This window comes from Oncorhynchus kisutch, linkage group LG26, assembly GCF_002021735.2.
Source record: "Oncorhynchus kisutch isolate 150728-3 linkage group LG26, Okis_V2, whole genome shotgun sequence".
NCBI lineage: Eukaryota > Metazoa > Chordata > Actinopteri > Salmoniformes > Salmonidae > Oncorhynchus > Oncorhynchus kisutch.
Genome location: NC_034199.2, coordinates 2,223,619 through 2,247,766, shown reverse-complemented (window position 1 = coordinate 2,247,766; position 24,148 = coordinate 2,223,619). Strand labels below are relative to the sequence as shown.

Below are 24,148 nucleotides of genomic sequence, written 5' to 3'. Positions count from 1 at the left end.
GTACCTATGATGAAAATTACATGCCTCTCTCATCTTTTTAAGTGGGAGAACTTGCACAATTGGTGGCTGACTAAATACTTTTTTGCCCCACTCTGCATATGAGATGAGTAATGTAGGGTATGCAAACATTATATAAGTGCCATTGTTTAAAGTGACTAGTGATACATTTATTACATCCCATTTTTATTATTAAAGTGGCTAGAGATTTGAGTCAGTATGTTGGCAGCAGCCACTCAATGTTAGTGATGGCTGTTTAACAGTCTGATGGCCTTGAGATAGAAGCTGTTTTTCAGTCTCTCGGTCCAAGCTTTGATGCACCTGTACTGACCTCGCCTTCTGGATGATAGCGGGGTGAACAGGCATTTGATATGCAGATAAAATTTAGGGAGCCTTTTTTTCAGATTAGCCTTGTTAAAATCCCCAGCTACAATAAATGCAGCCTCAGAATATGTGGTTTCCAGTTTACATAGAGTCCAATTAATTTTTTTAAGGGCTGTCGAGGTGTTTGCTTGGTGGGGAATGTACACGACCGTGATTATATCAAAGACAATTCTGTTGGTAGATAATGCATTTGATTGTAAAGAATTCTAGGTCAGGGGTACAAAAGGACTTGAGTTCCTGTATGTTGTTATGATCACACCACGACTCATTAATCATAAGGCATACACACCCGCCCTTCTTCTTACCAGAGAGATGTTTGTTTCTGTTGGCGTGATGCGTGAAGAAACCTGGTGGTTGTGTCGACTTTGATAACGTATCCTGAGTGAGCCATATTTCCATGAAACAGAGAATGTTACAATCTCTGATGTCTCTCTGGAAGGCAACTCTTGCTCGGATTTCGTCTACCTTGTTGTCAAGAGACTGGACATTGGCTAGTAGTATACTCGGGAGCGGTGAGCGATGTGCCCGTCTACGGAGCCTGACCAGAAGACCGCTCCATCTGCTCCTTCTGCGGCGCCGCGATTTTTTGGTTCGACGGATGGGATCCGATCCATTGTCCTGGGTGGTGGAACAAACAGAGGATCCGCTTTGAGAAAGTCGTATTCCTGGTTGTAATGTTGGTAAGTTGACGTTGCTCTTATATCCAATAGTTACTCCCGGCTGTATGTAATAAGACTTAAGATTTCCTGGGGTAACAGTGTAAGAAATCATACAAAAAAAACGAAATACTGCATAGTTTCCTAAGAACGCAAAGCGAGGCGGCCATCTCTGTCGGCGCCAGATACTAAAGAGGGTAGATAACAGCACATTGGCTATGCTGATCCTCAACACAGGGACCCCTCAGGGGTTCGTGCTCAGTCTCCTCCTGTACTCCCTGTTCACTCATGACTGCACGGCTAGGCAAGAGTCCAACACCATCATTAAGTTTGCCGATGACACAACAACGATCACCGACAACAACGAAACAGCCTATAGGGAGGAGGTAAGATACCTGGCCGTGTGGTGCCAGAATAACAACCTCTCCGTCAACGTGATCAATAAAAAGGAGATGATTGTGGACTACAGGAAAAGGAGGACCGAGCACACCCCCATTCTCATCGATGGGGCTGCAGTGGAGCAGCTTGAGAGCTTCAAGTTCCTTAATGTCCATATCACCAACTAACTCAAATGGTATGGCTTAGAATTTAATTGTTTGGGAGCTTATGTCTTCAATTACTTTAATGTTTGTAAATGGCTTTATATTTCAATTTTTTTCTAATTTCATTTGATCTTCTATCTCAATGGCGATTTTTTGGAACATTTTAAGAAATACAATAAGTAAGTGATTAAATCGTATTGGATGTGTGAAAAACATTTCCTTTCACAAGATACATAAAATGATTTTGGTAAAAAAGCATGTAGCCCTACCAAGTCTTTCATTGGTATCAAATTAAGTTAATTAGTGCTATACAATAAAATTGACAATATGCAGTAGCCCAATGAGTGTTTATGTTCCTGAGTGTTCAGTGGAGGCTGCTGAAGGGGAGAACGGCTCATAATAATGGCTGGAATGGAGCAAATGGAATGGCATCAAACAACATGGAAACCATGTGTTGGCTATATTTGATACCATTCCACAGATTCCGCTCCAGCCATTAACACGAGCCCGTCCTCCCCAATTAAGGTACTACCAACCTCCTGTGTTAGCAATGTCCCAGAATAAAGCATTCATTTTTATCATAAACCTAATGCCTTTCCAAGGTAGCATATTGTGTTTTTGTATTTGTTTTACTCAATATGAAGTTCATTGTTTGATTTCTGCTCCTCCTATCCTTCTTGACTGTACCTGGAGCAGAGGTACGAGCGAACTCGTGAACATAATTCTTACAACAAACACCCTCCCACCCGCGCACACACACTTCCACCCACATCTGCTATACCACCCCCTTTCTCACTTCCATACTCACACCCACCCACTCAAACACACGTTACACAAATACAAACACACACAGACACACAACTTTTCCCCACAGACTTGAGTATTTGAATTGTGTATCTGCCCCTTGTCACTGAGAGCAACTGAATTTAAAAAAGACATTCATATACCCTGACCTATACTTTTTAATAACTAGACTTATGTTGAATTCATCTGCTCTCAATGTTCTATATATGGTCTGTCTTTGGGGAAATTGTGTAGGCCTAATATTAATGTGTATGTGTATGTGTATACGTAGCCCATGGGCTACTTTGGGTAAAGTACTAAAGTTGTTTACTCTAAGCTCTGAATAAGCGTGTTTATTGAATGTTGCAATAATGCTTAAAAATGTATCCCATTTAGGCTACATAATTAGCCTATACACCTCACACAAATGACAGATTAGCCTGTAGGGTAAGTGGTGCCAAAACGAAACCAAAACATGTTTTCTCTCTATCAATAGCACCTAAAGCCAGGTTCTGAAGCTCTAACTGTATGTGAGGGTGACTGGGGGCTGGTCTGGAGACTGGAAAATTCTGCATTTTGAAACACCTGAAACAGCTTTAATCTGCAATCTAGAACCATACCCGTGTTTAATTGATGTACAAAAGATGTATACTTCTATGCATAGAAAAGCAAGCAATAACTAAATGTACTGAATAAGACACATTCCTTTCAACATTTTATTCAGATTTTAGCAGAGATGTAGAGAAGCATATTTAAACTCTACCAACAGGCATGCCAGCTAAAACAGTTAGACAAGCTCTATCTTGAAGCTAGTTCGTAGGTTGGGAGATTGGGAACACATCTGGGCTAGCTAATACCAACTGTATGAGATTGCCAGGGTGCTAGGAGTGTTTTTTTAACAGGACAAATCTAAGGGGGCACATGCCCCTGTACCCCCTTTTTGCATGACACCTCTGCTCCCAGCTCATCCTTCTCCAGCATTGATTCATTTGAGAGTAGCATGCGCTGAGGAAGAGGCGGCATCATCGAGCTGCCTGGGTCTGATCTTTGACATGTTCCCGCTCCCCACAAGTCATATCTTCCGCACTTCCAGGTGCCATTAGCAATTATTTACTCGAAGTCTATCATTTAAATGGCATTGGGAATCAATTGAAAAGCATAATTCGAAAGAATACGGCATGTTCACTCACTAGTTAATTAGTTCAGGCTATAGAGTATATCCGGGTAATGCAAAAACATGTCTAAGACATCTGAACATTCAACTTTGATTCAATGAATGATTCAACCGAGCTGGAACGGGGTAGGAAGAAACATTGTTTGATTGCCGAGAAACGTAAGCAGCTTATGTATATGCCACAGAGAATTGTAGGTAAGTCAATGACGGGATAGCCTCTTCACATGGTCTCAGACTGAGAAAGCTGCCTCAGTTACTCGCCACCTGCATCAACATGCACTCGTTCATCGCTCATGATATGACATTACCAGATTTATTTTTTGGGCCACTCCCTACCATCACACATAACTCAATTACATTTTCTGCAGACAAAAAAAATCCTGTATGGTCAAAAACATAATACATTAAGTGCAAATACATGTTTAGGTTACTAATTATGAATTAGTGCAAATACACTGAGGGTATGTACAAAGATTATCGGGACCTGCCAGATGTTCTGTAACCAATGAACCCTCGTGGCTGTCTTATTCACAGACATCAGCAACCACTCAAATCGTTTCAAGTAGCCATACTCTCAACCTGTGTTGCCTAAATAATACAATCCACTAACTATTCCAGAAAGCAACATTCTCAGTCAGAGAAAGTATACCCAACTGATTGAAATAAATCAACACAACTGTATAAATGATATTGACACGCATTCATACGCCTAACCATGTCTCGGCATACAGAAGGCTCCAGCCCCGCTCAGGACTGAGTCAAGTTCAAGTTCACGGCTTCCCTGACTGCGCAACCTCCCCGTGTGGGGGAGGGGATGTTCGGCTGGCTTTTCGGGAGTACAAGGGTCTCTCTACCAAACGTAAAGCCTGTGCCAAAACGGTTAAAAGATGCTGTCATAAGTCTCAAATTGAAATGGTCTGAGTCATTGCCGGGTGTTAATTTTCAACATTGTATTTAATTTGGATGCATGGACAAACAAGCGACTACATAAGCAGGAGTTCAAATCAAATTGTGTTGTCACATGCGCCGAGTACAACCGAATACCGTGAAACGTTTACTTACAAGCCCTTCGCCAACAATACAGTTCGAGAAATAGAGTTAAGAAAATATTTACTAAATAAACTAAAGTTAAAAAAAATTATAACAGTAAGTAACACAAAAAAATGACAACAATAAGGAGGCTATATACGGTACAGGTACCGCGTTAATGTGCGTGTGTACAGGTTTTGTCGAGGTAATTAGGCTATAGGTTAGGCTTCATAACATGTGGGTTTGAGTAGCCTGATTTAGATAGCCTACTCTTTTTACTTTCAAGTAGACATACATTTTAGTTGAGTTTACATTTTGGCCTTACCTGCTTAAATTAACCTCAGCCACAATGTTTGTTTTGTGACTAGCGAGAAGGTTATGCCTAGGCTACACATATATCTTGAAACTTGGAATTTGGCCTGCCGTGTTGACACTGTAAGCCACATTAACATGGATTGCAGACCATGTTCACCAAACAGATTGTTATATGGTTATACGTTATGACTTATTCACGAGAGGTGGTGCAATACGAATCCATAGCTGATGGGGTTTCATATCTAAAACCATACTTATTTTACCACTGGAAGCAGAATATAATGTACATAGTGCAGATACACCCATATCCTTATAGCATGCATACTCTTGCTGATCAAATATGAGTCGTAGCTTTATAGGTATATGAAAATGCTGGTCTGAAATGACCCGCTTAATAACCATGTTTGGCACCAGTAGAGTTCCTATCAAAACCATTATGAGTGTGAAGAAGACATCAAGACGGGGACATTTTTTAACGCTTGCAACACTGTTTATTATATTTGTATGCAGTAAAATTCTTATCACAATAATGAAGAAAACACCTCTTTAACTTTGAACAAAAACACATAACAAAACAACTGCCCGTGTTTAGCTCATAATTGTACATATTTATAGTAAAGAAACATTCTTTATAAATATTGTTTCATCTGTAGCAAGTAAATACCATAATTTAATTACAAACGGATAAATAAGGCAGTCGATATTTACAAAAGGAAGGGGGTACAGAAAATCCAACGGCACAACGTTTATTTTCCTCACAATCTTCCAGATAGCATTTCACAATTCAAAACTTCCAAAGCACAAAACATCACAAGTTAAGCCCAGCAAACTAAATATACATTCACAAGCAAAATATTGTGGTCTGTTTGAGTTAAGTGTTGACTTTGGCACTCTTTCCAGTTTATAGATGTTTAGTATAGTTACAATCAATTTGCCTTAGGATCACAATATTAAACATCATAATACAACTTGAATCGTAAAATGTGCACTAAAAGTCCAGTTAGAGAAATAGCTACCATTGAAGGAACATCTATACACCACAGACTGACAAAATCTATCACAACCAATGGGAAAGAGGGCGTGTAATATTTACAAATATATTGAATACAGCTTAAACATATCACATATTTTCTTCTGTTGGTAAGTGAGATTTCTTCCCTGGTGGTTTTGAATCGCTTTTTATGATTTTGAAGCGTTCATAGTAGGTTATTCGTGCTCTCCTCGGTGCACAAGTGTCCGAAACTCCTGCGCTGGTAGGGGCTCTGAGCAATGGTCTTGTATTCGCTTTTCGGTTCAGTCCTAAACATACCATTCACTGAAATTGGACGATAGGCTGCTGTGACCATTGTGGTTGTTGTGGACTGCGGGGGACAGATTGTTGTTGCTTTGGGTCTCGGTGTTAGGGGAGACGAGACCGGGTGGAGTGGACGATTCATAACCAGAACTGGCTGCAGGCGAGGAGTCGGACGCTGGAGGGGGGGCCGCTTCGTGGACCTGGAGAAAAGTGCAAATAAAATGAGTTTATGATATCAAGACAGGCAAATTGTGAAGTATGACTTCAAAGTGCTTCAAGAATGGTGGGGAACGTAACGTAAACAACAGACGTACACAACCCTTAAATGCTGCTGTCAGCTGGAAAGTGAAAGACTGAAAGTCCATTTACCTTCATGTGTTTTCGTAGAGAGCTTGGATGTGTGTAGGACTTGTCACACATCTTGCAAAGATATGGTTTGTCTGACGTGTGAACGTGCATGTGCTTCTTTCGGTCGCTGCTGTTGGCAAACCGCCTGTCGCAGCCTTCAAACTCACACTGGAATGGTTTCTCTCCTGCCGAAAAACAAGTATAAAACAGAGACGTTAGATTCAGTTCAGCAAAAGTCTACCAAACGTCTATGCCTTAGGCCGAATACTATAGGTTTTTGGATTCAATAACATGGCCATTCAACGAGGAGTAACGGGTTAATTCATAGCGTTCGTCATATTTAGTGGGTGCTGTTATTTTCACGCACATGCCTTCCATTCAGTTAAATGTCAATTGTAACACAAAATGAATTTTAAAATATTAACTATGTTCGTGGGTGCAGAAATGTTCTGTTTTATGGTGGGTTTTAAGAAATATCTTATCATTTAGGCCTATGGGAAGCCTATTTCTTTGAATCACAGCAATTGAATGTAAGTAAGCCAGTAGGCTAAGTACATTTAGGCCTACTTATGTATTTCATAGACTACTATATTTCAATATATGTCAGGGCTCTGAAATTTAGAATTGATGTCAAAATAGTAACAACATGCCCGAGTTAAATGTTTATAGCCTAAACAATACGCAAACATCCCATGTGGGGCAATAGCCTTTGGTGCATAAGGCGCGCCATTTGCTGGGAAACAATAACAAAACGAATTAGCACCTGACCAATTCCATGGCTGTATAGCACAACTAAATCCCCCCAGAAAATAGTCCCAAAGTGAAAGGCTGGTAATGCATCTAGCACCTAGGCTACTACCAATGGAATGCTTAAGAAAACAGAATAGGCCATTACACACATTCACACACTTGCATGTTTGCAATGAGTAAATTCGCTATACGATTTCCAGAAAACAAAAAGCCAAACAATAATTCTCAACGGACAAAACAAAATAAATCGATATGTGAAAAAGAGGCGAGGCATTCCGGATATAATCCTAAAAGCTCAGTCTTGCGTAAACATTAAACCGGGTGATGAGATTTACTACTGCTCCGCTGCGAGCCAGAAGCCCTCGTCTCGCCTTTGACCCATTTTTAAGTTTACAAACCACAAAACCTCGACAGAATATTACATAATTTAGCACATTGTTGCAAAACATTGAGTTTCTCCAAAACTGGACGAAATCTAATCGTTTCGAGACGCGTCGGCTATGTGTTTTACTCTTTTAGAGTACAATTCGCACGTTATGCTAGCAGCTTTTCTTTCTTAAATCCAAATCTACTTTGACCATAGGTGTGAATGTCTACCTTGGCAGTCTAAAAATACCCTATCGACCGATAGTCATCTTAAATTTGGTCAACTTGGATGTTTTGACAACGAGAATAATTAGATTTTTGCAGGCTACGCAATTGGCTAAGATTAAATATAGCATGGCGCATTGGCACAGGGAATTCTTAACTGTGCCGTATACTTTTACGAAACGAAAAAAGTGCTCGAGAGATGAGAAACACTTGGGCAAAATGCAATAAATATTGTATAATTACCTGTATGTGTGCGCTTGTGAATCTTCAAGTTTTCCGACCGTGCGAAGACCTTGCCACATCCAGGGAAGGGGCAGGGGAAGGGTTTCTCTCCCGTGTGGACCCGAATGTGATTCACCAGTTTGTATTTTGCCTTAAACGGTTTGCTCTCGCGGGGGCACTCTTCCCAAAAGCAAATGTGGTTGCTCTGCTCCGGTCCTCCGACGTGCTCCACGGAGACGTGCGTGACCAGCTCATGCATTGTGCTGAAAGTTTTGTTGCAACTCTTCTTGGGGTTGCTTAGCTGCTCCTGGTCGATCCATTTGCAGATGAGCTCCTGTTTGATGCACTGCTGCCGCATGTAGCGGAAAAAGGCACCGGGGTGGTGCTGGTGAGCTCCCATGTGCATACCCATGTTCATATTCATGCTGCTGTACTGGTTATGGAGCTGGGCGGCCGAATAAGGGTCGGTCCTTGGGCTGGAGACCTGGTGGTACTGGTCGGAACGCCCGAAAACCTCACCTGGTAGTCCAATACGCATTTGCCCGTTGAGCACATTCGGGGATCCGTGGGACCCATGCTGGTCGTGAATCCCGGGGAACAGAATGTGGCCTTGACTGTCTGTGTGGGAATGATGGAGCGACCCGGTAGTGGGGCCGAAAATAGCGTGCTGACTGCTCGCCGGAGAGGATTCTCCGAAGCCGCGGCTGCGAAAAAGAAAGTCCCTGGTGGAGTTGAATGGGGAACTCGCGTACGAGGTGACATGGGCGGCGTGTGCACCCAATGCTGCTGTGGGGTAGCCGGGCGCCTGAGAGGTGAAGGCTGAGCTCTGTCCCGGAGAAAGATCATGGTTCAGTTTAAACGCACCCATGTGTGCCGAGTCGACGAAGCTATTTTGTGCTAAACTCAAGTCTCTCTCCTGCATCTCGCTCGCTGTGTGATGCCTGGCAAACGTGCCAACTCCCAGTCCGGGGAACTGGTGACCTGCGTCCAGTAACATGGTCTCTCAAAGCGAATTTCGTTCGAATCAGCTTGTGTACAAACAATTTTGGGGGGGAAAAGTACAATTCAATATTATATTCGGTTAGGGTTATTCACACCTTCATTGCATGGAAACACCATATCAGGCAAAGTTCAAAGCGATGATCCGCTCGTAAGGGGAAAAAAACTACACAAACACGTCTATATTCACTGGTAGTTAACTTGTTACTAAAAATCCCCATGAAACGAAGAGATTCCTTTGCGTTTTTCCTCTGGAAACTGTGAATGCTGATTGCGTTTAAACACACAGGAAGAATTGAATAATTATCTTACTAGGTGTCCTCGCACGGAGAGAGTGCGGGTTGTTGCAGCATCTCGGATTGTTGTTCGGATTGGTGTGTTTATTTCTTTCGCTTGTCTGTGTTTATCGCGGAGGGTCCCTCTTTCACCGTGGACTGGCACTAGCTCCTCTTACGCCCCCTTTAACTGAAGCCCGGTCATTCATTCCAAGCAGTCTCATTGGCCACTTCGTCTCATCAATCCCAAGTGCCCCTCCAATAGCAGGTACCGCTTTGACGACTAATAGCTGATCGCCATTTTCACTAATAATTACCGCCTACTTGTTAGGAGCGGCTTTTAGGGGGAAGGGTACAATGAGAGAGGGAGCGAGAGCGAGTGTGGGGGGGGGGGGGGCATAGTATCGGAAATGATTCTTCAAAACCTTAATTTTATAGCTTGTTGTATAACCAGTGGCTTGACAACACGAAATTGCACGTTGTGTGATAACGGGCTTTAAAAGTTGAGCTACGGTTAAATAAATATGATAGAAAATAACGATCATTGTAATAGCGAGCTGGTCTTTTGGGGAGAAGGTGGGGTCAGCACATGTAATGAAATGTAAACAGTCATAGTCAATTTATCATTAGACAGGCGGATATAGTTAGCAAATATTTTAAATTATTTAGCAAAAACATTATTTTAGGTATTGACAGTGTTTATATGTAGTCTATACGTAATAACGCACGCGTTTATACTAACTGACTTATATCACGGGAGACCTGGCTGCGTTTATAAGTGGGTAATAACGGACGCTTAAATAGGCCACATATCTACAAGCTCTGCAATATACATGTGAAGTTATACAAAGGAAACTGAAGCACACAATATAGGAAATCAGAAACCAATATGCCATTTAATTTCATGGAATACATAATACATATAATAGTGAGCATTATGCATTATTCATTATGTATTTCATTACATTACATTACATTGCATATTGTTTTCTGATTCGCTATGCTTACCTTATGTTTCTACTGTCACATTTCTATTGTAGAGCTTGTAGATATATGTAACAGAGTACTATACATTTTTTTTACTGATCATTTACCCCATAAAGGGAATAATGTATGTTCATAGTATCTGTTCCGGCAACCATCACTGAACTACCATAGGCTCATGTAGTCTATACGTACGTTTGTTCAAATATTACACAGCAGTCTGCGCACCAATTGTAATGCCAGAATTATCATTTTTTTTACATGACAACAGTACATGATGTTCATATTCTGCTAAAGAACATTGCCTAATCATTTGAAAACATAAAAATCACGAGTCTGTAAAGGTAGTGTGTTAGTCAATTGTCTACTATGCCTATAAAATGACACTTCTAAAAGTAATTCTAATGTGGTTTCCCATGTGTATTACGGGTTTGGGGAAGTGGTATTAGCCTACTGTTTCAATGGCATATTCAATCTTTACTACAGGGATATATATTCCCCAAGCATGGCTTTGCACGCGCGCGCGCGCGCACACACACACACACACACACACACGAGGTACTAAATATTCAGAGAGTACTCACCTTTTTTTTGTAGAGAGCCGTGTTGGTGGTTTGTTCACTTTGCTTAGCTTGTGCAGTTTGTCAGTCTTGCCCCAAAAATATGGTTACTGTTTATGTTATCTGCAATCAACAGCATGAGCTTATGTTTGAATGTTTTTTATCCTGTAAAAGTTTTTTTTAAATGCGTAAAATGAGATTACTATAGATATCTATTGCCTAACGATAATCAAAACACACTGCCATAGGTCTACACCCATTATTTCTAATTAGTCATAATTTGGTGAAAATATTAGGGAGCATTACAGACAAGAATTGTGTGTAACTTCATCACAATTGGATGTGTTTGTTGAAAACAAATGTATTAAATTAATAAATAAAATAGAGTTTCTAGAATAGGCTACTAAAGAATAAAATAGCCTAGATCCAAAAGCCTAATGGTCCTTCCCTTCAACTGCCATAGCCTACTATAAAGTCCCAATCAATCTCAACAAGAAACCTCGCTTGCTAGTCGTGCCTGCAAAAACACCGCCAACTCACAAGGTTTGCTAATATAGTGAGTCTTTTCATCCAAAGCGCGTACTGTATGGACTGCGTTTAACAACGGTCTCCCAACAACAGCTGCCCATTGAAATGTACACACTAAGTGAAGGAAGTTTACTTACACTCCCATTGAACTCAAGTCCCACAAGTCCTCCTGCTCCAACACAAATTAAACTTTCTCTGGTCCCTCTCGGCTCCCAAACACTTAAAATAGCGGGCAATAATGGGACGGAGAGTAGGTAGGACGTCTGAAAACTTTGGGAATACTGTCCCTCTCTCACTCAGCCCCAAGCCGGGGCAGCCAGAGCGTTCTCTGCCATTCTTCCAAGAATCTATTTCTCCCCGCACCACGGGACACGCAGGATCTGATCCAAGTTCAAAGTCACGTCTGCCGACTTCTTAAAAGAACTTCTTTATTTCCGTGGAAAACTACAAAACCCCTTGGCCCTGTCACTTGACAAAAATAAATGAAAGAGAAAGAAAGAAAACTCAATCGGATCAGAGACCCATAGCTAGCTATGGGTTCTTATTTCCATCTACCTCTAGAAGAAAGGACCATCTGAAATTCCCCACGACATACATTTCAACAAGTTTCTCAGAGCCAGAATACAGGACGAGCCAGAAAGTGTTAAAAGAGGGTTATACATAGCCTATAACATACATTGTAAAATGTATATAAACTAATATATGGACACTAACACACCTTTCACTATTTTTGGTTTACAGAGAAAAAAAACTCCCACAGAAGTTCTGACTAAATATTCATGATAATGCTTATGATTTTAATATTGCCAACAACACGGATAATCCCATTGCATGCCCTGATGACGCAGCGCTTAAAAGCCGGGCGTATTTCATTAGTTCATTTGACAATAGCAATATGTTGACGCATTGGAAGGTTACTTGTGTGGTTTCCATGACCTTGTTTGTTTCATTAATGTTTTACCTATGACCCATTAATACCACATATGTTGGCCTCTTGACTTGTTCTGTAAAATAAAAATAAAAATGACAACAAAGAGCCTTTTCTTTTAAGAAGTTTAAAGCCCGTCTTCCAGCTGAGCGTCTGAAGTAAGGATAGGCCTTGGGAGCATTTTCTTACGAATCGGAATCAAGGAATTTAACTCCTTCATTCAGTTGGGAAGTTCAGAGGGGTGCTCTTTGAAATAACCCGTCGGAAATTCTGTAATAGTTTTTTTCTTCGCCTACTATATAAAAACATAGAAGTCTAGGCCTGACAACTATGGACCCTTCTCTGTACTAATGTGTTTTGTAAAATAATATATTCATTTGTTTTTACTATTCCCTAGAGATCACTTTGAGATTGGAATCGTATTATCGAATGAAACACTTGTTCGTAGATGATAACAACATACACATTCTACTGTATGTATCCCAACGGGGTTGTTTCATTGACCATTCATTAGATGTAAATTAAAAACTGTTGAGCCAAATTATGTATAGGCCTACCTGTTATTTGTATGTGCAGGCCATATATTAATTATGTTTAACAATATATTGGGAGGTGTGCTTACTGTTTATTTGAATTGCGCATTGTAGGCTAGCCTTCTGTATCCAAAAAGTACACTCGATGACACTTTGAAGCACGTATCAATGGTAATTATGAATTTAAACCACAGGTGCATGCAGACCTATTCCCTTTTAAATCAATACCCATATAGGCCAACTGATTTATACAGAGTCATGGATAATGACTAAGCACTAGGCCTAATATGTCCGTTGTTGCGCAATTTTTTAAAAGTATTTTAGAGATATATAGGTTGCTCCAAAGGAAAAATCAACTATGAGTACAACTGTTGATTTTCAAGTCATCGGAAGACAAGGAAACATGCCAAAAGTTGACTAGTTATTAATAATAATTGTTCAGATTGTCAGCTACAGTATGTGATGACACCATTCAACTATGCTAAGGTCTTGGGTCAAACAAATTCCTCTGTAAAAAAGTAGGCTATTAAATATGAAATAGTAATTTTACATGCACTGCCCCTATGTCGAGAACAAAACTACTCTGCGAAAGTGTCTTGAAGTATTAGATTCATGAATTTAATTAGTTGAAGTTGACTACTGGGGTAGTTTTGGGCAAACCTCGTCATGTTCCTACCACTTTAAGAACCAATTACATCGAGATGTGTGAGGCCGCCGATCATAAATCGATTACAAAGGTGTCTGAAAAAAAGACATATGAAATCGATGACAGATACACGTCCTGCTGTGTCGAACAGGGACCATACAAGAAGGCGTGGGCCACGACCATAAAAGTGAAACAATTCTAGGTTTTACAAGCTTCTCTTACTCCGTTCATTGCTAGGGTCATAAAAACTGAATTTAACTATTTTGAGTGGATCACTGGCAACTTATTGAGAAACTATTTACACTACTCAGCTCCCTCCATGCATGGGGCAGTGGTGAGAATGAAAATCCTAGATTTGTAAAGTCATTTAGCAAAATAGATAGGTCTTAAAATATAATACGTTATATAATGTTTATGCAATTGTTGATCAAATGCTGGCTAAAATCTCCGATGGACATGATTGTTATATATGCAACACGTTTCATTTGTTAAATCTGGCACCCTGGTATGTGTGGGCTACTTGTAATGAATTCATTGGCCTCAATTTTAACACTACAATTCAGATGTCAACACTTTTCTTTGATACTTGTATTGATCATATATTCCTTTCTATCTACAGTATGTGCCTATAAGATATGTGCTTCTATATCTAAGCACAAAATAAATAGAACATATTCCAACATGCTTTTCGGCTGAGACCGGTTTGGTTATGCATGGATGGTTGCACAGTATTGAATGACTTCCAAATTGTCCTAGTGCTCCGTGATACTTGCACAACTCATGCAATACTGTATTAGTGGAGTATAAACACCGGTTTAGCAGACACCTCAGCAGTCCCCACCCCCTCCTAACTGACAATATTGGATATTATCTGGAAAATGATCTTATGTAGTTTCTTGTAATAGCCATTTGTGACTTTAAATAATTATTTATCTCAAAACGGATTCCTAAAAGATGTGTCCTGAGATTTGGTCAACTCAGTCAGATTTGTCTAAAATCCTAAATGAATGAGGAATGAGCAGGGACAGCTCTACCATAAGGACCCCTTTATCCATGTCTTCATTACATGTAGTGCAACAAGACCACTCATGGTCTGAAAAGTTCTCTACTTTTAATAGATTTAAACAAACAGTATTGGAATCACCATGCATAAGCTGTCAACTCCATCTTCCAATTAATACTACTTTTGGTTCAAACATGTTACATTTAATGAGGTTTTAGAGTCATAAAGCAACTAAGGCTAACACAATTGCTATTGCGCATATCACTTGAATGAAGTCCGATTTTTGTTCAACTCAACTCTGTCAGAGTGCTAACATACCTGATAGTATGGTTATGTTTTTGTTGGGTACTTTCAAATGAATCATGTTACATACTTTACAACTGTTTGTATTGAACTTTTATTTTTAGAGGCAAAAATATGTCTGTTTTGAGTATCTGTTGTCAACTCCATCAGTAGCTTGTCAAATCCATCACTGATGGAAAAATATTGAATCACTGTTTGCCTGCTCATATCTTGCGGCCCCGCGAAACTGCGCTATGCTACTAAGTATAAAGTTGCAATAACTCAATAAATAATTCAGAAATGTAACATGGACAGACATCAACTGCATAGTATGTCACCCATATCAAGTGGAAACATCATTAAGCATTTTTTTAAAGGGGAAAGATGTTATGGTGGGAAACAATATGAAATATAATTGTATGTATATAAAACATTTCTATTGCATACTAAATGATAAATTGTTAAATAATAATCACTAATTTGAATAGCGACTTTGAAGTGTTGTGGATATTTCAGCTTTCGCTATGGCCATTAGTCTTGGAAACAAAATACATTGTTCGAGACCATGGCTTTAAAAGTACTTGATTGGCTAAATGTCTCCATTATTATTGATGTGTATGTATTTAATTTGACCTGAATAAAAGTACATATAGCCTACTTGAGTTATGGTGAAAAGAATATATTTTATTTTAAATTATGTTTTCTACATTGGGGTTACACCCCTAAAGAAGAATACGAACAAGAAGAGATAAACGCTTTCTAATACTGTAGACGTCCTAAATTTCATCCACGTGCGTCAGCCCGGGGTAAACACCATGCCGCATAAACTGATTTGCTGGTAACTTTGAGTGTAAAACTTTTTGGAGTCAACAGCGATAAAGAGAGCGAGGGGGCGGAACCCCGCTGAGCCCTTGCGCTGAACGACAGCCAATCGCTTCGTTCTCTTAACTGCCAGTCACCGAAATCCATCCAATACCCGCAGTGCCATTTCTAAACTGTATTCCCTACTGTGTCCTCCAACTGTTGTATGTTCTGTCAATCGCTTGAGGACTGAGTGGGAAAAGGAACAAGCAGAGTTAGAGGCAGGACAAAAGAAGTTATATAGTTCGCTTATATACATATATTTTAATGTTTTAGAAAAGCGTGATGGTGGGGGAGAAACAATAGCGGTGGATGGACTTGACAGTGTAGTTATGGAGCCCCCTTTGAGCAAGAGGAATCCGGCGATAAGATTAGCGGATTTGGCAGCGACTCAACCTCTTCCTCATCAGAATATGACAGGCTTCCCGGGGCTAGGGGTGCATCACCCTCACTCCCACCATGCCCACCACCACCCTGGGGAGATGGGCAACGACCCCGGAGTGGCACTCACTCCATTTGGACCCGAGCACATGGCACAGACAAACGCTCTCAAACTTAGCCCCTCTCAGCACATTCAGAGCCATCACGAAGCCCAGACCGCTGCAACGGCAGCATCCTTCACTTCTGCTCAGACCACAGTAGGTTTCCCCGTGGCTCCTCACCCCCACTCAGGCTACTCTAGCAGCAGGGACTACATCCTCAGGAGAGAACTCTCAGCCTCGGCTATGCATGCACTTGGCGACCAGCATAGTTCCGCCTCCTCCCCTCATCACCATGGCATGTTCATCGCACCAACAGGTGCTTATGGGCACGCCGAGACTGGTGCCCATCCACTTTTCTCTGGACTCCACGACCAAGCGGCCCCAGGTGCCCACCACCACCACCACCACCATGCCCTCAACGGGCAGATGCGTCTGGGTCTACCGGGGGACATCTACGGCAGGCCAGAGCACTTTGGTCACAGGCCCGAGCACTATGGACCCTCTTCTATCCACAGCTACAACTCCATGAACCTCAATGTGAACATCGCTTCTGCTCCTCACGGAGCCGCGGGGGCATTTCTGAGATACATGAGGCAGCCCATCAAGCAAGAGTTAATCTGCAAATGGATTGAACAGGATGAAACTTCAAAGAAGCCCTGCTCCAAAACGTACAGCACCATGCACGAGCTGGTCAACCATGTCACGGTGGAGCACGTCGGGGGACCGGAGCAAGCCAGTCATGTCTGCTTCTGGGAGGAATGTCCGCGGGAGGGGAAAGCTTTTAAGGCGAAATACAAACTGATAAACCACATCCGAGTTCACACGGGAGAGAAACCATTCCCCTGCCCTTTCCCCGGCTGCGGAAAAGTTTTCGCTCGCTCGGAAAATCTAAAGATTCACAAAAGGACACACACAGGTCAGTGCAAGTTTTCCGAATGATTTTAGAACTGCATTAAAACAAACAGAAATCGATCTCTTGAATGAAAGTAGACGCTTTAAAAATGTTAAATCCACTTTTTTTTGTCATAGACAACAAAATATATATTGTGAAAAGCTTTCATTTGAACTGCTGGCGGGCATGGGGTGAGCATGCGTAAAAGTAACAGGAACGAGATTTAATTGAATACAATTATGAATTATGGTCAAGCCAAGGCATCACGTGATTCGATGTACAGTAATAACTTTCTGAAAGATAGCTATTTACTCGAAGAGACGTGGAAGCTAGAGGTGGGGGATTATGCCATATGGTTCTAGTTATTAGTCCGTATGACGTTTACGCCGTTATGGGTCATGTTAGCGCTATGTTGATTTATCGACTCTTCACAGCAGAAGCAAACCATCACTTCAATGTCTAGTATGGATGTTATACGTTACTAAATCGAGCTCCTAAAAACTGTAGAAGACCAGGTGAAAATAAAACAATTTATTTTGGGGGGGAACGTTATAACAGTTTTAGACTATTGTGTTATAGGCTGATGATAACCTATTGGAATCTTGACCCATAATAATTTCAGGCTGACCAAAGGAAAACAACAAAGAGAAAAGGGCTACTGGGGCTGCTTTTTCTTCCAAACGGATATACAGTAGCCTAGTACATGTCCTTAGAGTCCGACCATAGCAATGGCAGTCTAAACACTTGTAGTATGATGCAATACAGTACGCAGCGGCGCGCATGCTATGTTACCGAGTAGCCTGCAAAGCAGACCCAATGTTCCACCTTATAACTCACACGGCGACGACGTAAGTGAGACAAGTGTGTCATTGAGGACTGGCCTGTTTGGACAGCAAGTGGCTCCCAAGACTGGACTCACGCGAAAAACAGCACGGCAATCAGATCATGTCAGTGTCTTTGGTAGTAAGTGAGGAGGGAGACGAGCAGAGCCCACTGAAACCGTCATGATGCACCATCAAGCCTTTGGGGATTACTTAGTAACAGCTAGCAAGAGAAGCCCCTTTTCCGTGCAGACTCAGATTGTGGCAATAACACGTTTTTCTAAAGTACAAACACAAACAATACACCCTAGGGGTCGCCCCTACACTGTCATGGTGGCCCGATATGTATGTTTTTTCTATTTTGAGTTGTCCATCTTACAATCATAAATCATGCTATGCACATTATTCTCAATACAAGCATTACAACAGATATGTTTCTCTTTCGCCAAAAGGCATTCATTTAGGACTACCAATGCACTTGTGTCCGCGACACTTATCACATAGCCAACATTAGCCTACATCAAAGCAACCTCTGAATGTTTTCGAAAAACAGACGCAATGGGGGAAAAAACAGTGACTAGTCTACACATTTCCCCTGCGCGTTCACGTGTATAGTCCACGGGCCACCCTATGACATGTTCCACGTGCGTCAGTCAGTCAGGAACATTCCTTATACATGTGGGAGAGGAGTGACGCGGATGTAGATGTATAATAAATAAGGTATGTCGGACAGGAAGCCCTAGTGGCAGAGTGGGCTGCCACACTGACCATTTTTGGAGTAGCCTTATACTGGGGGAAGTGATATGTTACCAGTAAGCGGTGGTTTCAATTATGGGCCTACTTTGGGTAGAGAAGGTGAACGTCCATGTTGAATAACGGTGAAAATTGACGATCCTTTGTATATGTCAAATTTAAAGAAATTGGCATTGCTGTTAGCTGGGAATATATTGTATAAATTTGATGTCATAACATTATTATTGGGCCGATCCATTTGGTAACTTTGTTATTTTTCTTGGACTTCGATCAAATGTGTTTTTATAAAGGACATTATACAATGTCATCACTATGTTGTATATTATGTTAAAACACATGCACCCTTTCCTGATATGATATGAGTAGCCTCTAATGCTAAACATCTCAATCTCTTCCAGGGGAGAAGCCTTTCAAGTGCGAGTTTGATGGCTGCGACAGGAAATTCGCCAACAGCAGCGACCGGAAGAAGCACTCACACGTCCACACGAGTGACAAGCCTTACTACTGCAAAGTCAGAGGCTGTGACAAGTCCTACACGCACCCCAGCTCGCTGCGAAAGCACATGAAAGTCCACTGCAAGTCGCCCCCGCCCCCTTCTGCCAACGCTTCATACCATTCCTCTACGAACCCTCTTGGCGCTCCCCTTTCGCCCGCTTCCGAACCGCACAGGAACCGGTCCGCGAACCTGTCGCCTCAGGTTACCAACCTCAATGAGTGGTACGTGTGCCAGGGGAGCGGGGGACCCAACCATCTCCACACCCCCTCCAGCGATGTGCCAACTTCGGACTCGGACGAAGAGGACTCTTTCAGAAATTCAGACCCCAGGACAATGCTCTAATGTTTACAAACATAACAAATTGCGTTTATTCCCCAAATTATCTCCCAAATGGTTAGAAGTGTAGTAAGAACTACCTGCATGGGGACTGTACTGACTGTAAGCATATAAGTGGGACTTTATGGAGCAAGAAATAGCGCTGCGGATGTCAGATGATGATGAAGAACAACAGCCAATAAAACGTGCCCTCTCTGTTCGCTTTCTAAAGAGCCGAATGTATCACCATCTCAACAAGTCTCAATATAGAAAAGCTACAATCACCAGTATTATTTGAGAAAAGGAAATCATATTCATTTTGAAAGCTTTATTATTTAAATAGGCTATAGAGAGGACCAAGAGAAGCCTAAATATACTGAGAACAGAAATACAATGTCACCAGTAAGGATAAGTCTTTGAGAAAACACATGCATACATATGCAGGCTACATTTACATGCCTGCATCGTTTAACACGGATGAATTATGCTTACATTGACAATGTCCATATGATCGCAATCCCTGGCAATGTAACCTGTTTTATTAATCAATGTTCAATCCTAGACACAAGGCAGAAATAGACGTTGCTCATGCAAAGTACATGAACCTTATCAACAGCCCATGAACACTATAATAATGTCTAAACATCCAAGAATGGGGGAGTGGCATTCCATTTTTCTTACGTATATCTCACAGTAGATGCGAGAACTAATGTAGTCTAAACATCCAATTGAATATCGAACACCTGCAGATAGCGACAGACATTCGCACCCACATGATAGTATTGCTAAGACGCAAGTGTCTTAAAGGGTCCAAACTTAGTTTTAAGATTTAAGACCATGTTTGGATGGACTTTTGTTATATTTAAGAACAATTTAAGACTATATTTTATGCAAAAAAACACACCACTTTTACACAATTTAAAGAGTACGAATAAGTCCTTCGGGACCCTAAATATGTAAACTGACAGGTTTTGTCAATGACGGTCGGATTTGTATATAATTGTACTGATGCTCGTGAATGTTGTTCTTAGTCTTAATTACGAATAATATGTTGTTTTGTACATTGTAATTTATTTGCTGGTATAAATGTTGTACTGGATTTACAGAGACACCAAAGAATAATAATATTAATTTTGGTGAATATGTAATAGACCTACTGATGGTTTTGTTCTGTAAAAGAAAAATAATTATTCTTTACTTGAATAGGCAGTGTATTGTGAAACGTTCCTCTTCTCGCATGCCCTTTGTAGTGACTGTGTTTTTCTATTTGGGGTGCATGGTGCCATTATTTACGATGGATAAAAAGTGATGATGAAACAGCTATGATTGTGCAGACCCTTGATGTTCGTGATCCCGAGTGGCGCAGCGGTCTAAGGCACTGCATTTACAGAACCTGGTTCGATTACAGGCTGTATCACAACCGGCCGTGATTGGGAGTCCCATAGGCCGGCGCACAATTAGCCCAGCGCCGTCCGGGTTAGGGTTTGGCCAGGCTAGGACGTCATTGTAAATAATAATTTGTTCTTCACTGACTTGCCTAGTTAAATAAAGGTTCAATAAAAAATAAACTGACAGGATGAATTCATTTTAAAGCTTAATAAACACACCAGGCCGTGTTAGTAGTTAATACGTGTGTTTTAGTTAACAAAACTGTATGGTTTCTTCATAGAATGCATGAGGCCTGTCAGTGTAGGATGTCATTCCTTAGATAAGGATATGCCTACATAATTGACTTGTTTGCACGCAGTAAATGCAACCGTTTTGCTGGTAAACTCAGTTGTAAAGCTATTATCACATTATCGTAGCCTACAAATGATCGAAGTAATCGTAGACTACAAACACCTTGCCCAAAACAAGCAACTGGCTGGTTGGATACCCGACTCTAATAATCACAGACGTAAACATCAACGGTTTTGTCAACAAGACACATCAAAATTCAACAGGGAGCCCCTCAAAGCTGACAAAGATGAAATGCGAGGTAATATGTGAATTCATAATTATTGACAGTTCAATAAAGTTTTCACTGGTAACTCACAAACAACAGGCACAGTAAAGGGCTGGTATAAACCAATCAGGGCTAATGGCGAAAAATATAGCCCCTTAATGGCGTTGTCTGAAATGCGGAACAGGACAAAGCAACCGTGCCATGAATCATTAATTGAAACAATACAATATAAAAGATAGCAATATGTAGGACCTTGTATAGACTATATAAAACAAGTCCCCCTTCTTATTTCCTCCATTAAAACGCGCAACCTCACTTTCAAAGTCGGCCCTGTCCAGAATTAAAATTGGCCAACCCGAGTCTTGCACAACTTCAAAGGCCTGCTATACTTCTGAGCGGAAGGCCCGCCGCTTTGACACTCTTCATGGTGCGTTACGATTTCTACAGCAATTGGGGAGCGAGACGCTCACATTTGAATATGTCTGGTAAAAACCCACTAACTGCCACTAAATGGACTATCATCAAAGCGCACAGTGCACCTTCTCCCCGAAAAACGTAATGTGTCGACAAAGATAGGCCTAGCTGGCCTATATTGTTGACAGAAAATGAAACAGGCCTACAGGGACAAAATTGTTTTGCCATTTTTATGTGATAATGTATGGTAGTATAGGATGGGCAAATAATAGGCACAGACGATTTTATACATGCAGTCATACAACAGACACAGGCGAAATGGAATTGTCTTAAAAAGTGTGCCATTTACGCAAGAATGAAATGAGTGAAATAGTAGAATGCATTATTCATATGTCTTTGCGCTCCATAAGTCACATTTGTAAGAGAGTGTTAAGAAATTGTCTTTATTTATCCCATAGTATTAGGGGGCCTCTTGAGTCTGGTTTCTGCGTCATGCAGAACAAGCTGCAAAAACAGAATGGCAGCAACAGAAACACACAAACAGGCACCTAATCAACCGCACACAGTTCAACGCCAGACTGAGTGAAAAGCAGACTGCTCTGAGATGTAGGCTAACCAATATAAATCACTGATGGCTATGACAATAGAACAACCCAGAAAACGGACAGATTCCCAAATAGTCATCTCCATCGTAAGGCACTCTATTGAGATGCATGTTACATTGACCTTGTTCGAAACGTTTGTTGGCAATTTTCACCTCTCGTACCTTTTCTCCTGCTTTGTCTCCAAATAGTTTTATTCCATCTTTATGTAAGCTAATCAAGTTTTATTGAATACAAGCAGTGTTCTGACGTTTCTCCTTTTGGCAATAAACCGTTATTTGGACTGAATCCATTTATATTTATTTAAAACAAGTGCTCCGTGAATGTTGCAAAATAAACACGATGAAAAATAACCAAAGCGATAGTTCCCTCCGCCCGATGGGACTTAATGAAAAGGAGTGAAGCAGTCACCATCAATGAGAAACGCTTTGAAGTAAAACTTATTATCTGAGGAATACTTTTGGGTTGTCCTAACGACAGCACTGAATGGGAAAGGCTCTCTCCTTTGTCAGCGATTTGTTCTCCTTTAGTGGGATGCCGGTGGAAATCACTTACATGGGCCACCTTACCATGCTGCCTGCAAATCAGTAACCGACTGAGTCAGACATGCAGACGCCACTTTGGCAAGGACAAAGCAAAAGTCGCAGGGAAAACGTGTCTCGTTCTCTCTCATTTTTCCTTTATATGGGCTGAATGATAATTTTGGAGACAACAGTAGAACCAAAACAAATGCAGTCTTGTCAGATTTAACAAGAATTACCCATCTTTCTGAAGTTGAGCACAACGAGCATAAATCAAATGGTTTGTGGTCTAGTCATTAAAACTACGAGTCATAGGTTTTGTTGACTATAATATAAATAACAAGGGTTAGGCCTACCTGGAGAAAATCTTACCCCTGAAAAAAATGGATGGCCCTCCCTTCAGCAAAATATATTCTCACTAAACCCTCCCTGAAGGCTTGAAGAAAATTAAAACAGGTGACCCTCCCCTATACAACCAAACTATAATTAGGTGGATAGCAGAGAACATGACTACGGTTTACCCTCACTTCGAGACCATGGCCTCGTTTCCAGTTGCGATGCTTTACTAAGCTTTACTATAATGTACCAGATGCATCGTTATTTACCAAAGTGTTTCCCAATCAAGCACTTAGCGGGAACATTCGCTAAGTGCATTTGTAAACTATTTGGATGCATACTGATAGGATCGAAAGAAAAGCAGCGCTGCTCTTAGACCAGCTTTATCTATTCAAATTTGACCTTAACATCAGAATTATTCCACAATACTGACAATGGATCAGCTCCTAGCGAGATATGACCACCTATGGCTGCAAATGGGCTATTGAGGAGGCTTATTAATAATGCACTACATCACAGATTGGGCACATCACTGCACACATGTTGTCACACATCATGAAACACATTGAGGCAAGAATTACAGACAGCAGCCTAGAATTAGGTAAATAGATTTCAATTCAATTAACATACAAATTATTTCAATGTTATTTAAATGTGTAGGCCTATGTAGCCTAATGTATTCATCTTTTGCAGTCATCTCGGTATTCATTTTAAACATTGTTTTATTCTTTACTTGTTTGTAACAATTGCAAAGATATTGACCACTTTATAGACTATTTGTACTCAACTTCTAGAAACGTATTCTTAGGACATACTACATATTCTATCGACATACTGTCCACAATGACTATACATCCTATCACACACACACACACACACACACACAC

At 41.0% G+C, this 24,148-nt stretch overlaps 2 protein-coding genes across 2 annotated transcripts; one reads left to right on the top strand and one right to left on the bottom strand.

Annotated features, from left to right (window-relative positions):
* Nucleotides 1–5,634: 5,634 nt before the first annotated feature.
* On the bottom strand, nucleotides 5,635–11,711 carry zic2a (zic family member 2 (odd-paired homolog, Drosophila), a). Its single transcript, XM_020461262.2, has 5 exons — nucleotides 11,569–11,711; nucleotides 10,928–11,026; nucleotides 8,107–9,113; nucleotides 6,544–6,707; nucleotides 5,635–6,374 (listed from the first exon to the last, which is right to left on the bottom strand). The coding sequence occupies exons 3-5, from the start codon at nucleotides 9,080–9,082 to the stop codon at nucleotides 6,180–6,182; spliced, it is 1,335 nt and encodes a 444-aa protein (XP_020316851.1). The 5' UTR covers nucleotides 9,083–9,113; nucleotides 10,928–11,026; nucleotides 11,569–11,711; the 3' UTR covers nucleotides 5,635–6,179.
* Nucleotides 11,712–15,782: 4,071 nt separating this feature from the next.
* Nucleotides 15,783–20,764, top strand: zic5 (zic family member 5 (odd-paired homolog, Drosophila)). The gene is made up of 2 exons (XM_020461273.2): nucleotides 15,783–17,082; nucleotides 19,031–20,764. The coding sequence occupies exons 1-2, from the start codon at nucleotides 16,017–16,019 to the stop codon at nucleotides 19,468–19,470; spliced, it is 1,506 nt and encodes a 501-aa protein (XP_020316862.1). The 5' UTR covers nucleotides 15,783–16,016; the 3' UTR covers nucleotides 19,471–20,764.
* Nucleotides 20,765–24,148: the final 3,384 nt, after the last annotated feature.

Bases quoted from the DNA above. Each gene is read 5' to 3' on its own strand.
- zic2a (XM_020461262.2), bottom strand. From the start codon at position 9,082: ATGTTACTGGACGCAGGTCACCAGTTCCCCGGACTGGGAGTTGGCACG. The intron at 6,708-8,106 runs GTAATTATACAA...GTTTTTCGGCAG, and splicing joins TCACAAGCGCACACATACAG to GAGAGAAACCATTCCAGTGT. The intron at 6,375-6,543 runs GTAAATGGACTT...ACTTTTCTCCAG, and splicing joins CTCTACGAAAACACATGAAG to GTCCACGAAGCGGCCCCCCC.
- zic5 (XM_020461273.2), top strand. From the start codon at position 16,017: ATGGAGCCCCCTTTGAGCAAGAGGAATCCGGCGATAAGATTAGCGGAT. The intron at 17,083-19,030 runs GTCAGTGCAAGT...AATCTCTTCCAG, and splicing joins TCACAAAAGGACACACACAG to GGGAGAAGCCTTTCAAGTGC.